At 38.9% G+C, this 12,779-nt stretch overlaps 1 protein-coding gene across 5 annotated transcripts in view; it reads right to left on the bottom strand.

The window, feature by feature from the left end:
* The window catches only part of LOC145492277 (uncharacterized), an 83,954-nt gene that overhangs the window by 54,829 nt on the left and 16,346 nt on the right, over positions 1-12,779 (bottom strand). For 3 of the 5 annotated variants that reach the window (XM_081471679.1, XM_081471677.1, XM_081471678.1), the window contains exon 14: positions 3,691-12,737. The exons of 1 other annotated variant lie outside the window; for it this stretch is intronic. In XM_081471679.1, coding sequence (XP_081327805.1) covers positions 12,603-12,737 — 135 coding nt within the window. In that variant the 3' untranslated portion in view covers positions 3,691-12,602. Of the gene's footprint in view, positions 1-3,690; positions 12,738-12,779 lie in introns of those variants that run through there. One more of the 5 variants, XR_014049970.1, reaches the window with a different exon arrangement.

The raw sequence follows: 12,779 nt of genomic DNA, 5'->3' as shown, positions 1-12,779 counted from the left end.
GTATCGAAAGCCGCTTTTGGTGCTATGATAGGAGGACTTGTAACAGTATTTTCGATAAAATCTCCAGATGTAGCTGCTCACGTAGGCAAATGTCTGAAATGATCCAGTTCATTTTATTGTGACAATTAAGCAGTATTTACGTTCATGGGGCAGAGGTCATTCGTATTTTTATAACCGAACGTCAATTGTTCGATTCCGCTTTTATCTTTGTTGTGATCACTTTGTTAGTATCTTAATTCAGTCTAATATATATTCTGTGAATTGTGTTCATTGGTGACTCGAAATGCTCGTGCTGCTAGATAGACTTTGAGGGAAATGATCTGTTCTGATCACAATGTTACTTAACCCAAATTAGTCGAGCACACTTCACTGAGCTATTTTCGCCTATCTTGGTTTAATTTCCTGCAAATTTGTAACCGAATACGTTGAGTACGTCGCATTTATCTGAAAAGACTTCTTCATCATTTCAGTCTTCCGGGATGCTGCTTTTACTCGGATTATACAACTGCAAATAACTTTCTCATGATATGCGTGACTTAAAATTAAGTAACTTAAATGTCTGCACCTACCAATGGCCGGAGGTATGAACATGATTAGATATAGAAGACGGGGTGGTGCGAGGAGGTTTTCCGCCATCATCAGTCTGTAGCAAAGCTTATTGTCTGCGAGTTGTTGTCAGGTCCAATCGAAGAAACAATGCCTGTCGCTTTTGTAGTTTGGGAGGCAAACGAATTCAGTTGGATGAATACCGTCTCAGCGGTTGCCTTTATTTGGAAAGTCACACTTCAATTAAATTAAATTGAATCACTCTGGTCATGCATCAGTAACTGACTCGTCCCAGGACGTCTCTTATGTGAGAGACGACTAGGCAATATAGCTCGTTATATTGTGAACATTGTTTTGGAACAAAACCACCAGTGGCACAGTGTATGTGAAATAGAAGATATTCTTCAATATTCTTACCTAGTTTTTATGGTCTTTGCAATATTTTTTAGCTACTTTATTATTGTTTTTGTTTAAGATACAGGGCTGTCCTGAAAACCACTCATGTGACGAATGCACCTTATTTAAAAATTGTTCTTATCATAAATTGTTATTATTTTATTTGAAAGTTAAAACGATGTGGGAAAACCCTATTGCCAAAGACTAGAGTAAAATAGATGAAAGAAACTAAATTGTTTTCTTCACCGTTTTCGGGGTGTGAGTTTCGGAGTGCGTCTACATAGAGTGTAACGCAGTATCCGGTTCCTAAACGAGACCAAACGATGATAACACAACGGTTTTAATAATGCCCGTAAAGCCCGCCATTACAAGCCGTAAAACAAAAACAGCTCTATCCGGGATACATCTCATTCTACGGAGCAAGCCCGAAAAGCCTCGGCTATGACATCATAACATCGTTACATAGAGTTTTCACTCTTTAGTATCAGGTTTTTCAGAAGCTTTAATCTATAGATGGAGGAGGTTTAGAGAAAGATTTCCCCGGTTTATAGTTTATTTTTGGACATTTTCTAGCAAAATCTGAACTGAGATGAATGAAAAATACATTGCGGTGCCAACTGGGGTTTAGCTGGGAAAACTGGGGAGACGTGATGAACGTCGGGTAACTTTCCTGACACAACCCGTGCGATGCCACAAGAGCGAAAAGGATTAAAAAATGTATGGAGTTACTCGGTAAGTCTGTATGTTAATTCGATGTGTGACATAAACTGAATTACTATCTAGATTTCTCACAGTCGAGGTTTAAAAATGGGGTAACCGCTGCGTTAAACTTTATTGAACGAATATCATCAAACTTGTTGGTTTATTCAGAACCAATCGGTAGAGCGCATAGTCATTCTTTGGTTATTCTGTAAATTGAGATTTTTACGGGTATATTTATTATGAAAATAATAAAACTACCACGTTTCGAAGTCATCTTGACTCCATTATCAAGTAGAGGTGGTAGCTCTCGAAACTACAGCTAACACCTCTACTTGATAGTGGAGTTAAGATGACTTCGAAACGTCGTAGTTTTATTCTTTTAATATTCATTATCAAATGTATTTCTAAATGTACTCTTATTAAATTTATTATTATTAAGATAAATCTTAACTGGAACGTAGTCGAAAGTACTGAGCATGTGCACTGCTTAACGTGTCATATTCCTAACACACGATGACGAATTGGACTCCACCAGATGTTCTCTCCCGAAGAATGAGGACTTTCGACCACGAGATTAAGTATCACACATAAAATATATACTCTAAACTTTAATTTCCACACTAAACTACATGTAAGGGAATACGATTTAAAAACTATCTTTACAAAATCACAGTGTTCTTTTACTTTCTCTGTAGCTGAAGTCCTTAGTACTGAACTGTCGTAAATGTTAATGCCTATCCAGAGTCACAACTGTCTTACTCTGAGCTTGTGGCACGGGTACTCACAACAAAAGCGGGAGCAAGCTTTTCAGAACAAAACTGAGCTATTGTTGCAGGCCTGGCATTCAAATGTATTCAAAAGGCAGCGTCTCAATTGGCCAAGTCAGCCGATAAAACAGTCATTCAGCTGCGAGATCCTCAATATTTGCATACAAAGTGTTGTCATACTCTTTGAGGTTGACGTAGGTCTGGAACAGAAAGGTAAATCATATTATTAGTAAGCTGTTATTTTCTCGGGCAAATTGACAGCCACAGAGAAGACGAAAGCTACAAACGAATAGTAAAAACATAATCCATTATATGATTATCAAAAAGGCCTGAACCCCAGCTGCAAAAAGGTTTTCAATTATAGTTTGGAAGTCTTGATGTTTTAGCCTAAGTAAACAGTCGTCGTTTCGTATTAATTTTACTGGTCGTCGACGAAACTGACGTCAAAACTGATAACGTAACCCGGCACTACCCATTTCCGACACATTTGCCTTTTCATAGCTTAGTGTTCGGGAGAATTTTGTATCATTATTTCGGCTGTATTTTGGGGTGAAGTAACAGAGGCCTGTCAGTGGTAAACAGCTCGGCCTTCTGTATGCGGGTTTTTATGACCATGTTTCAGGAATTGAAGACACAACGAAACCGGTTATGACTTAAATAAAAACTATATATAATGATATTTTCTTCAGAGACAAAGTATAAGCCAAAAAACAAGAAAGCCTCTGGCGCTAGTTAGATCGCAGACAGTGTTAATTTTGGATCACTACGGGTCGAAAGGAAGGAAATATAGGCGATCGAGTATGCACCCAAAAGAAGACTTGAGTTCATAATCAAATGAAAAAAATGAATTGCTGGTCTGATGGTTGACTTCAATTGAGTATGAATAGTATCGAATAATCTTTAAAAGAATAAAGAATAAAAACTCCAGAATATCCAAAATTTGTTTATAGATATTCCCCTGCCACCTTTCCGCCGCGTCTGAAAATCGTTACAATCAGTATATTTACTACATTTTTGTAAACTGCAATTATCACCATGCGGCAGATCACTTTAACAAACAGTGATTGCTTGGAGCAAAGTATTGATTTACGTGAGTGCTCATGGGATTACATGCGTGTATTAAGGCATAGGATGCAAAGCTGTGATAAAAGTCGAACCAAAAACTTACAAACTAATACCAAAGGGAAAATAAACATTATCAAATTTGCATTACTGAACATAAATGACAGGTTACAAAGAGTGCTTTCAGCTGAGTTTACCTTGTGGTTTTTTTCCATTTCTTTCATCGTTTCCCTTAGTTTGGCAAAATTTGGTCGATCGCTGGGATTTTCTTCCCAACATTTTACCATAGTCTGGTATCTAACAAATAAAAACTGTTAGCAACAGCAAGAGGAGAGGAAAGACGATTTGTAACTACAATTAAATCATTTAACGACCACATAGCATTCATGACTAAACCGAAATTTTGTTTGTTAGAAATTTACCTTTAGGATCTATTCTTAGAAAAAGACATCTTGTACACCCGAGATTAAAACCTTTTAGCCTTTTTAAAGATGATGTTTACGGGATCTCGCTAACAAATCTGGTAAAAAGAAATAGCTGATAGTTAGCCATTGTATGTTCTCTTATAGCGGAATCTTTGTTTACAATATCTGTTTCCTTACCAAACGCTTCAGTTTCTTATGGAAAGAACCCTATTTATTAAAGACTTGACGCATAACGCGGCTATAAAAAATCCAAAGTTGTACAAAGACTGTATGGGCTCATCAGGACATTTACAACCTAAAAAAAACTTGCGGGTTTTGAATCTCAATATCCTCTTCAATATCACACCCAAAGAGCTAAAACTTTCACCGATTAGTTTCATAAGCTCTTTAAAGAAGGGTGCTAGAAAGGCAAAATGTGAACAATGATCGCAGCAAAAATTTCCCTGCAGACAACAGTATGACGCCAGCGCGTTGCCAGTGATCTGTTTGCTCGTGTTTTGGCAACCATTTTTACCGCGTTGTTGCATCACAACGTTGCCTATTTAAGTGCAACCATCGGCTAACGATATGCCTCACATAAAAAATGTGTAACAAGATATGTATTTACAGTTTGTTATCCACATGTTTAGGCTTCGGTATTCTGAATCCTTCCTGAAGTTTCGTTGCGATTTGGCGAGGGTTTATTCCTGGATAAGGAGATCCACCTAGATGTGATAAACACAGGCAACATGATGGTTTGTACGACTCAGCTATAGCTTACATGTAAATGCTGTGTAACTAAACCTACCTATGGTGAGAATCTCGTACAGCAGCACGCCATAGCTCCAACTGCCAAAACAGACAATAAATAATACATTACTGGTATCAAAAAACTGTACGGAAAGAGGAGATGTAAATGTAAATCTGTAAAAAAAGTGGTCATGCACTGAGCCATGCAAGCACTAAGGTCAGCTAGTTTACAGGCATGCCACTGAAACGAAGAAACAAATATTTCAAATAAACGTAACATAGTTAAGAGGCGCCCTCTGTAAATTTCAACTATGGCCATTTGGACCAGAAAAAATCAAATTCCTCAAACTTTCTCAGATGAATGGTATAGATAAGTGATTCACAAAAATATAACTTTCAGTTCAATTCGATTCGTTTTTTAGCGCTGGGGCCACCATCTTGGTTTTGCCCCTCTGAGAGGGATTTCAGCGGCCATTTTAGGGCACATTTTGCCATACAAAGAAAACGATATAAATCCGGGTAAAAACCCTTTATTCGAGACAAGCAAATGTTTTTTGTTACATTGAGAGGCTGGTTTGGCAATTTGAGCATCACCTGATTTTTTTTACAGAATTTTAAATTTCTTCCCTTTCGGACTACTCATGAAGCGCCATAAAAAAAGGCCAAGTTTAAAGGTAAATATCGCCAAACTTACATCACTTGAGATCCCAAAACTACCCTCCACTTAAAGAGCAATGTCTCACCTGTAAAAACATGCAATAAAATTTTGGGGCAGTTAAAACTGTAAAATGTTAGAAGAAATTTAAGTCGTGCTTTTGTCAACAAAGACCGCCGTCCTAATCAGCATAATAACGTGAAAATAACGATGCACAGAGAAAATAATGATATATTCCACTTACCTCGCGACATGTCGACAACTGGATGTTCCACGATGCCTCATGTTATATTTCAAGTATGTTTCAGCCACATTTTCGGGTAAATAGTGCACGAAATCACACTCAGACATCGCCACGGTTAAGCAGATTTCAACTCTCCGAAGCCCGCTTCATAACATCTATCAATATTATTTGTCTTTCGTCTCATAAGCCGCCGTTTACAAGAAGTTTAACAATTTGCTGAGATCCTACCCGACCCAGAAGTCTGTTAGCAGCCTTTAAAATCCTCCTCTTAATCGAGGATTCTCATCAAGAACTCGTTTAAGCTCAGTTCTGTTTTGATCTGTTGTGCACCCGCCATTATTCCACAGATTGCGTTACATTTGGCAAATGCATATTCCAATGGGTAAGGGTAGGGTGGGTAGGAAGTGAAAATGTAACCGCCATTAAAGCCATTTTACGCATTTCTGTGGCTAAACTAGTAACTGGCTTTCCCAGAATGATTTGAACATGAGCTTCTGCTTGCAGGCATTTTCTAGGTTATTTTTGCAGGGTAGGTGGGAGGAGGGGGAGGGGGGTCGTGTATTAAAAAAAAAAAGAAAACGATAGACAGTATCAGGTCAAAAGATTATGATCTGTGTATCTTGATCAGCTTTATCAGTTCATCAGTGAGGCCCTATTAGGGGTTTTCAGGATACTGGATACTTGGGTAAAAAATTAATACTGAAGCAAGAAATTTAGGGGAAAGATTAATGAGGTAGAGCATGTTTAGATCAGATAAAGCGGGACAGTAGGGTCTTTCGCTGCCGGAAGTGCCATCAAATTTTGCAAAAGACAACAGACTGACAAATAGTGCGCAGGAAGTAATGGTAAGCGACGTTTTATTGAAACTCCTGACATTTTCTTAGCCGTTTCACTTTTGCATCAGAAAAGAAAATGCTCAGAAAATTACTGAAAGGCAGTTAAGGACGGTGCCTTCTTTTTTGTGGGTACACGGTCTGTGCATTACGTAAGGCATGGTTTAAACGCCAAGTGCGCGCTTGGGTTGCAACTAGTGGCGTAATTAACTATACCCTACCAAGCGTGCGACTTAAAAAAAATCCTATGGGTGGCCGAAACAAATTTCGCACTAAAATTACGAGCCTGTACTAAAACCGGGATTACCAGAAAAGCAGCATATCGCTAAGCACTAACTGTGAACGGCTTCCAGCTGAAAAAGGAGCTTTCATCGTATCCGTAGAAAAAATCATACTGAAATTCAACTGTAGATGGCATAATGCGCGCGCAAAACAACTGCGAGAGACGTCAGTGTTTAACTTACTTGGGAAGTAACAGGGAAAAATGTAGCGGACACCGACAAAGTTTTCGAAAGGATGAAACAACTTATTTAACTTTTGAAAAAGGGGTGATTACAGCTACATTTTGTGGTATGAATTGGAAGTGGCAAGCCTATTCAACAATGCATTAGCTTTTGGCTGTGAGGAAAAGTTATGTAGGCTGTATTTTGGCTAAGCCAGAGGAGTGCTGTCCAGGGACGCTCAAAGCGCTGTTGCGACGATTCTGTTATTAAATGCATATCAAAAGTGGTTTTTATGTTACCACTTGCCACGTAGTTTAAAGATGTTTTTTAATATGTTTAGTTTTCTGCATGTAAAGGGGAACCTTAGGAGAATCTGTGAAGAAATATCTTTACCTTTTTTTCAGAAAAATGCTATCGTCAGCAGTAGTTAATTATCTCGGAAAAATTAATGACTACCCCCAGTTTTCTTTGTGGATTCTAATAACCCTGGCTAAGATCTACTTTTTCCATGTTTTCTTAATCTGGCGGAAACACGTTTGCATTTTGTAGGCACCATTCGTTATGAGCCTGAGGCACCCCACAGCAGCTAATGTCGTTCAGTTCTGTGATGGAGCACGGCTGCATGTCTGCACAAGACTAGTTTTCAACCCTATACAGGGCGCTTTAAAATACCCGCATCTATCAAGCGAAACACTAATGTCGACGCTTAGCTTTTTAAAGACATTATAGATGCGTTTAAGGCACACAATTTGAATGAGTCCTAAGAAATTGGATGAGTTAACTGACACTTGTCAAAAATATCTGCAGCTTAATGCTCAGCGGTTGTTGTGTCTTCTTGGAGGACCTTCTCCTGTCTGTTTCTGTGCTTGAGGCCATTCTCGAGAGGAAGGATTAAACGTGGCAAGGAGTCAGGAACTCATCACAGGTGAACCGCCTAATTCTGGTCTCATCTTTTGAGCGCCTCATCTTTTGTGCTACAGTAATTGCTTCGACTTTTATGGCCGTCTCCTGACCCGAGAAAAACTTTTCTTCGAGGTAGTTTTTTTGTTTTTCATTGAAACGAGTGGCCTTTTTCGTCACTTTCAGGGTCCAGTCTTTAGGTTTAATTTCTTCAGCAGGGACTGGAAGAGTATAATTTGCTAGGACAGGGTGAACACCACGATTGTCGCTATATCATATTTTGGCCTTGTCAAATAGGGTTTCCCTTTCAGGAACAAGTCAACATGAACCGTACTGTAAATTGTTCTTCAGTAGTTTTCTGAGCATATCCTTATCTGAGGCAGAAGGGGAACCGCTTAGAAAAAGGAGTTTCAATAAAACGCCGCTTATCACTACTTCTTGCGCACTACTTGTCAGTCTGTTGCCTTTCGCAGCATTTGATGGCATTTCAGGCAGCGAAAGACACAAGTATAATGCTGGACAAAAAAAAACAAGTAAGAGGATTTTTATTGGAGTTCTATCCGTATTCTGTTTGTAATAAATGAAAATTCTCGTCAAAAACTAATGGCTGTCAATGAGATTAGGATAGTTGTTTACAAATACAGTGTGGAATGTTGTGCTTCGATCTCTTGCAGACACAAAGGTTGCCATGTAAGAAATTCGTGTTAAACGGTACAGAATTCGGGACACATTTAATTCTCTGTTTATTTCTCCAGCCCGTCTTCATCTATCTATTCAGTGTAACAAGTGTGGGCTTCGAAATTACTAACAAGGAGTTGCGTTACCTAACCTCAAAACCCCTAAAATCTGATACAAAACTTTTATATCCCACCGTGATAAAAGTACTAAGAGTCCAGAATAAATGCTTATAGCAGTTGACATACTTTTATTTTATCCTAAATAGCAGATCATTGTTGAAGCCCCATAGTGGGAGGGGGGTGGGGGGTGTCGGTGTATCCCTTATCCTATTAACTTTTGTCCTAAATATCTTGTATCCTGTTAAATCCAGCTCAACGATTTCATACTCAATTAATGTCCTGTTTTATCTGATATAAACATGCTCTACCCCATTAATATTTCCCCTAAATGTCTTGCATCCTATTAACTTTTTACCCAAATATCCAGTATCCTGAAAACCCCTAATAGGGCCTCACTGATGAACTGATAAAGCTGATCAAGATGGCCGTCGATAAAACCAGGAACATGGAACATTCCGAACATCCCGGAACATCGAATAATTATCATAATTATGCGAAAAATATGTAAAATTAAATTTTTAAAACTAAAATAAACAAAAATAAACTGGTATCAGCTTGAAATATGAGAAGATATTATTAGGGATAGGGGAGTCGGTAGCAGAGGGGTAGGGAGCGTTGGGTATTCATTCAACTGACCACAATGAGTGCAGGCTCCTCCTCTTTCCCGCCAATTGCGTCACGTCGCTTTTCAGCACTCTGTTTTTCAAAACAAACATGGACGATTCTGACGATGACTGCCAGGTAATTCATTGCGTCTCCTTTTTTGACCCCTGATTTCTCCAAAATCTGAGGTGTTTGTCTGCATCCTACAGTTGTTTGTTAAGTAGGTGTTCATAGTGTTGTCCCTATTCCATCTTCATGTTGCTATTTATCATCCCCAGTTTTCGCGCCGCTCCGCTAGGAACGCCTGGCACTATGACCCACTAAGTGCAGACTCGGCCTTTCCGGAAGCACGAGTAACAAGCAAGTTATCATTAATAAATTAGAGGTAATCAAAGATTTACAGAGCAGCGCGTTCACGCGCGGTTTTCGCATGTCTGGTTCACTTTGGTGATGTTCGAATGGCTCGATAGAAAACTAAGTCTGATCGAAGGTCAGATAACGATCTGCACGTGAAGTTGAACAAGCGATGAATAGATTATAGCCTGCGGTAAAAGTATTTTTGATTAATTAAGTATTAACTTGTACTGGACAAACATTTTCCAGGAGATGCATTTGAACTGTTGGCGACACTTTGAATTCAATTTCAGATCGCCAACACTTGTAACAAATATTTCTAGAGACAATAAAGTTTTGACCAGCGACCCCGTAAGACAGCGCGCGCGTCGCCAAATGTTTTTAAATTCTGTGTTTGTATTTGTTTACACTTTCATCAGAGGTCGAGCAGTCCGAACTAGTTTAGACAAGAAACTCGATGCCGAAGAGTTTCTATTTCTATCGCACGAGAAACTATTTTTTCATGAGAAATCGTGTATACGCATATCTTTGTGTTGACGTAATGAATTGAATAAAGAAATCACACTCGTGTACCCATACTTTTAGGTCTGATTAAGGAGTTCGAACGCCACCACCTTTCGTGAAGAACAAAATCTGGGAATACTAAAGGACAGTCAGGTAATTAAACTAACGGTGAGCGACTGGAAGGAATTGATTACTCTTCTTAGTTGCTGACCTTCACTCATTGCAGTCACTTTCATTTTTCTTTCTTTTTTCCTTTTTTTATGTTTTTGTTTTGTTTTTATTTTCCGAGCTGATACCAGTTTATTTTTGTTTGATTTGATTTTTTAAAATTTAATTTTACGTATTTTTCGCGTAATCATGATAATTATTCGATGTTCCGGGATGTTCCGGAATGTTCCATGTTCCTGGTTTTATCGACGGCCGATCAAGATACACAAATCATAATCTTTTGACCTGATACTGTCTATCGTTTTCTTTACTTCTTCTTTTTAATACACGACCTCCAACCACCCCAACCTACCCCGCAAAAATAACCTAGAAAATGCCCACAACTAGAAGCTCATGTTCAAATCATTCTGGGAAAGCCAGTTACTAGTTACGTCACAGAAATGCGTAAAATGGCTTTAATGGCGGTTACATTTTCACTTCCTACCCACCCTACCCTACCCGTTGGAATGTGCATTTGTCAAATGTAACGCAATCAGTGGAATAATGGCGGGTGCACAACAGATCAAAACAGAACTGAGCTTAAACGAGTTCTTGATGAGAATGCTTGATTAAGAGGAGGATTTCAAAGGCTGCTAACAGACTTCTGCGTCAGCTAGGATCTCAGCAAATTGTTAAACTTCCTGTAAACAGCGGGTTATGAGACGAAAGACAAATAATATTGATAGATGTTATGAAGCGGGCTTCGGAGAGTTGAAATCTGCTTAACCGTGGCGATGTCTGAGTGTGATTTCGTGCACTATTCACCGAAAATGTGGCTGAAACATACTTGAAATATAACATGAGGCATCGTGGAACATCCAGTTGTCGACATGTCGCGAGGTAAGTGGAATATATCATTATTTTCTCTGTGCATCGTTATTTTCACGTTATTATGCTAATTGGGACGGCGGTCTTTGTTGACAAGAGCACAGCTTAAATTTCTTCTTCTAACATTTTACAGTTTTAACTGCCCCAAAATTTTATTGCATGTTTTTACAGGTAAGACATTGCTCTTTAAGTGGAGGGTAGTTTTGGGATCTCAAGTGATGTAAGTTTGGCGATATTTACCTTTAAACTTGGCCTTTTTTTATGGCGCTTCATGAGTAGTCCGAAAGGGAAGAAATTTAAAATTCTGTAAAAAAATCAGGTGATGCTCAAATTGCCAAACCAGCCTCTCAATGTAACAAAAAACATTTGCTTGTCTCGAATAAAGGGTTTTTACCCGGATTTATATCGTTTTCTCGGAACTTCCGAGCAACAAATCCCGCTAGTGGCAGGGTGGAGGCCTTGAACCCGGGACCTCCGGATCACAACTCCACCCCTAAACCACTGGGCCACGATGCCTCCTCAAGGAGTTGGTAAAACAATGAAGGGAAACAAAAATTGTTAAAGTCACCACTGTTTGGCTTTTTGATATTGCCTTTCATGTTTCTCAGTCTGTTGAGCAAACTGTAATTCCCAAGAATTAGATCTTTTTAGAGAATCGCTTTGTCATAGATCTAGATATATATTTTTTAAATCAGAACTTGCGGTCAAAAAGCATTTTTTATAGCTTTAAGAATTAGTGCATCCAGTTATTATGTCAGAATAAACTTCTTTAATAGCTTTACCAACTCTACACGAAACACGTGTTTTAGATCGTCAAGGGAATATGTGAATATCCAATCAAAACGGGAGGGAGAGGAGAAGGGGGAGGTGGACGAAAACGGTTCATAACGGACCTAGGCATGTCTGGGTATTTTGGTGCAATGGCTGCTCAAATTTGTAGAAATATTGAGCAACAAACAAATGTTAACTACGAGACCTTCAACATCTCCACGCACCTTTCCTTATGCACCCTTCATGGAGTATATATATTGGGCAACCATCACGATATGATCACAGAAAATTAATTAGCCTAATTCTCCTCGATCAATTTTCATAATCAGTGACCTCCCTTCGTTCTTTCTTTTATTCTCAGTCATTCTGGTTTGATTCAAAGGTCGAGCCACCTCCATCCTCTTTAACCTCTAAGGTCACTCTGTACAGTCTGCTTGTGGGTTCGAGTTCCCACGAGTTCGAGATTTTTCTTTGCCTCTAGCGGTAGCCCATTTTCTTTCTACCGGTGCAACGCTCAGAAGAAAATTCCAGTGTCTTTTTCATTGTTGGTATTTTAAAAGGAATCAAAAGCAGTTACGAGTACCTCGTAAAAATCTTATCCTTCACGAGCTTTTATAAGCCCTTGACAAACAACTCAACGTGGAGACAAATGTTGTTAAGTTGTTCAGCACTTACACGTCACTTTGTGTTGTGTATGTTCCATATAACAAAGCTTCATAAGCAGTCCACTTAACAGGCAACCGGCCCTGGAAGATAAACAAATAACTTAACAAGACGTCTTTATGCTATCCTATGATATTTGTCGGATGTTTATCAGTAGTCCCATTCGGTCAGGCTTATGTACTCGCTCGACTTTGTTTGGTGTAAATATCATCTTGCTGAACATTCCTCGCCATCCCAAAATCTGTCACCTTACATTTCTCTCCTTCACCAACAAGAACATTTCTGGCCGCCAAGTCACGATGGATTATCTAAAACAGATGTCATTTTTAGTTGATCTGCTTTACTGCAAT

The sequence above is a fragment of the Orbicella franksi genome, chromosome 7, assembly GCF_964199315.1.
Source record: "Orbicella franksi chromosome 7, jaOrbFran1.1, whole genome shotgun sequence".
NCBI classification, from domain to species: domain Eukaryota; kingdom Metazoa; phylum Cnidaria; class Anthozoa; order Scleractinia; family Merulinidae; genus Orbicella; species Orbicella franksi.
The sequence above is the reverse complement of the archived record's forward strand: the minus strand, read 5'-3'. Positions and strand labels throughout refer to the sequence as shown.